The 1,583-nt window shown below is 54.6% G+C and overlaps 1 protein-coding gene across 1 annotated transcript in view; it reads right to left on the reverse strand.

The window, feature by feature from the left end:
• The window catches only part of Pmar_PMAR024213 (conserved hypothetical protein), a gene marked incomplete at both ends in the record, with an annotated part of 3,718 nt that overhangs the window by 1,694 nt on the left and 441 nt on the right, over nucleotides 1-1,583 (reverse strand). The window contains 3 exons of the mRNA XM_002774786.1: nucleotides 352-461; nucleotides 895-998; nucleotides 1,294-1,563. Of these exons, the coding sequence (XP_002774832.1) occupies nucleotides 352-461; nucleotides 895-998; nucleotides 1,294-1,563 (484 nt within the window). The remainder of the gene's footprint in view (nucleotides 1-351; nucleotides 462-894; nucleotides 999-1,293; nucleotides 1,564-1,583) is intronic.

Consider the following 1,583-nt stretch of genomic DNA (forward strand, 5'->3'; position numbering starts at 1 on the left):
AACTCAACAGATGTTCACCCGCACACTATATTGAAAATCTACGAAGAGTACATGTGTTTCGGTGGTAGCATCGTCAGCAGTAGCATTACAAACTTCCGCCTGGTTCGATAGGACCACTGATATCAATGAGCAACACCTCTGCTGTTAACTCTCTCATCAGGAACTCACCCCCTCACACCGCCACAACCCAACAGATAGATGACTGCCTGGTAGCCCTCAGCCCAAACGATTTCAGGCGAGCTCGTACTTTGCAAAATTGCCTTCAGCAAAGCGGCGAATATTCCCACCAAAATTGACTAACGCGAAGCAGCCACTTTATCGACGGAAAATAAGCTGTCCATATCCAACCACCGTTTTCCGGGCATCCCTGGCGCCGCCTTCTCCTGCTCTCGATCATGATAGCTTCCACCATCTAATCTCACAACCCGCTGAACTTCCGTTCGCCATTTCCCTGTCTGTTGCTGCCAAAATGAGCCACGTTGTTAACCTTAGCGATTCTCGTGCCGAACTGTATAGCCCTTTTCCTGAATCCAGCCAATTCCCCCAACGCTCCCCCCGCGATTAATCTCAACGCACCACGCAACAACGGTTTCGTCTCCACATTACTATCACATAGTCGGTGGCGGCCGATCCAGTTGAGGAGGTCCTCATCCAGATAGGGGTGCCGGGGCTCTCGAGCATGATCATTCATAACTCGATCGTCCCTCCCGAGGTTCCGTCGCCAAAGCCGATGCAGATCTCTGAGCATCTCTCGCCTCCTCCCATCGAGGCCTCCTCTGAGTTCACTGGTCCGATACCGAGCATAGCCACCCAGGACCTCGTCCGCACCATGGCCGACCAACAAGACTCGAGCCTCCGATCGAACCGACGCTCCTCCTCCGTTAGGAGCAGCACCGGTGAGGACGAGCGGTAGTGCAACGCGATCAACTTCGCCATTCCGAAGTAGCTCTCCTGTCTTGTGCGTGCGGCAATAAGGCGAAGCTCCCTCGTCAGCCCTCCTACGACAACAGAATTTGCACATTCCTCGAATGCAGCTCTCCTTAGCCACCCTAGAGCAACCATCACTCGAACACTTCTTCCTCACCGGCTCCGAATGGACAGTCATCCTTCTACACTCCGCTGACGCCTCATCTTCTTCGCTCAACACCGCCCGACAGAACTCGTCATTTCCGCATTGCTCGGGCTCAACGACCACCCCCTCCCCCCGAGCTGCCGTCCATAACGCTGCTGATATGTTCACGTCCATATGCGTTACTTCAGGGCTGCTTAGACCCATCACGCGATCATACATACCCTTATCGTTAGCGTCAATTCCACACAAGATCAGCCGCACTCTGGCACGTCCGTAGACCTCCGCCAGGCGCCGATAGCTGACCAAAGCTGTCCTCAGGTCTGGCGAGTCCTCTCCATCAACACTAGCAGTAAGGAGGTCAACTTGCCTGTCCGACTCCTCTAGGGCGAGCGCTGCGAGAGTCGTCGAATCGACACCTCCCGAAAACAGGATACCAATAGGTCCAGGATGGTCCAACATGCGGACACGCCGAGCCACCGCTCGCCGTAAAACTACCAGAAACTCTTCTGGC

The sequence above is a fragment of the Perkinsus marinus genome (genome assembly GCF_000006405.1).
Source record: "Perkinsus marinus ATCC 50983 genomic scaffold scf_1104296957478, whole genome shotgun sequence".
Lineage (NCBI taxonomy): Eukaryota > Perkinsozoa > Perkinsida > Perkinsidae > Perkinsus > Perkinsus marinus.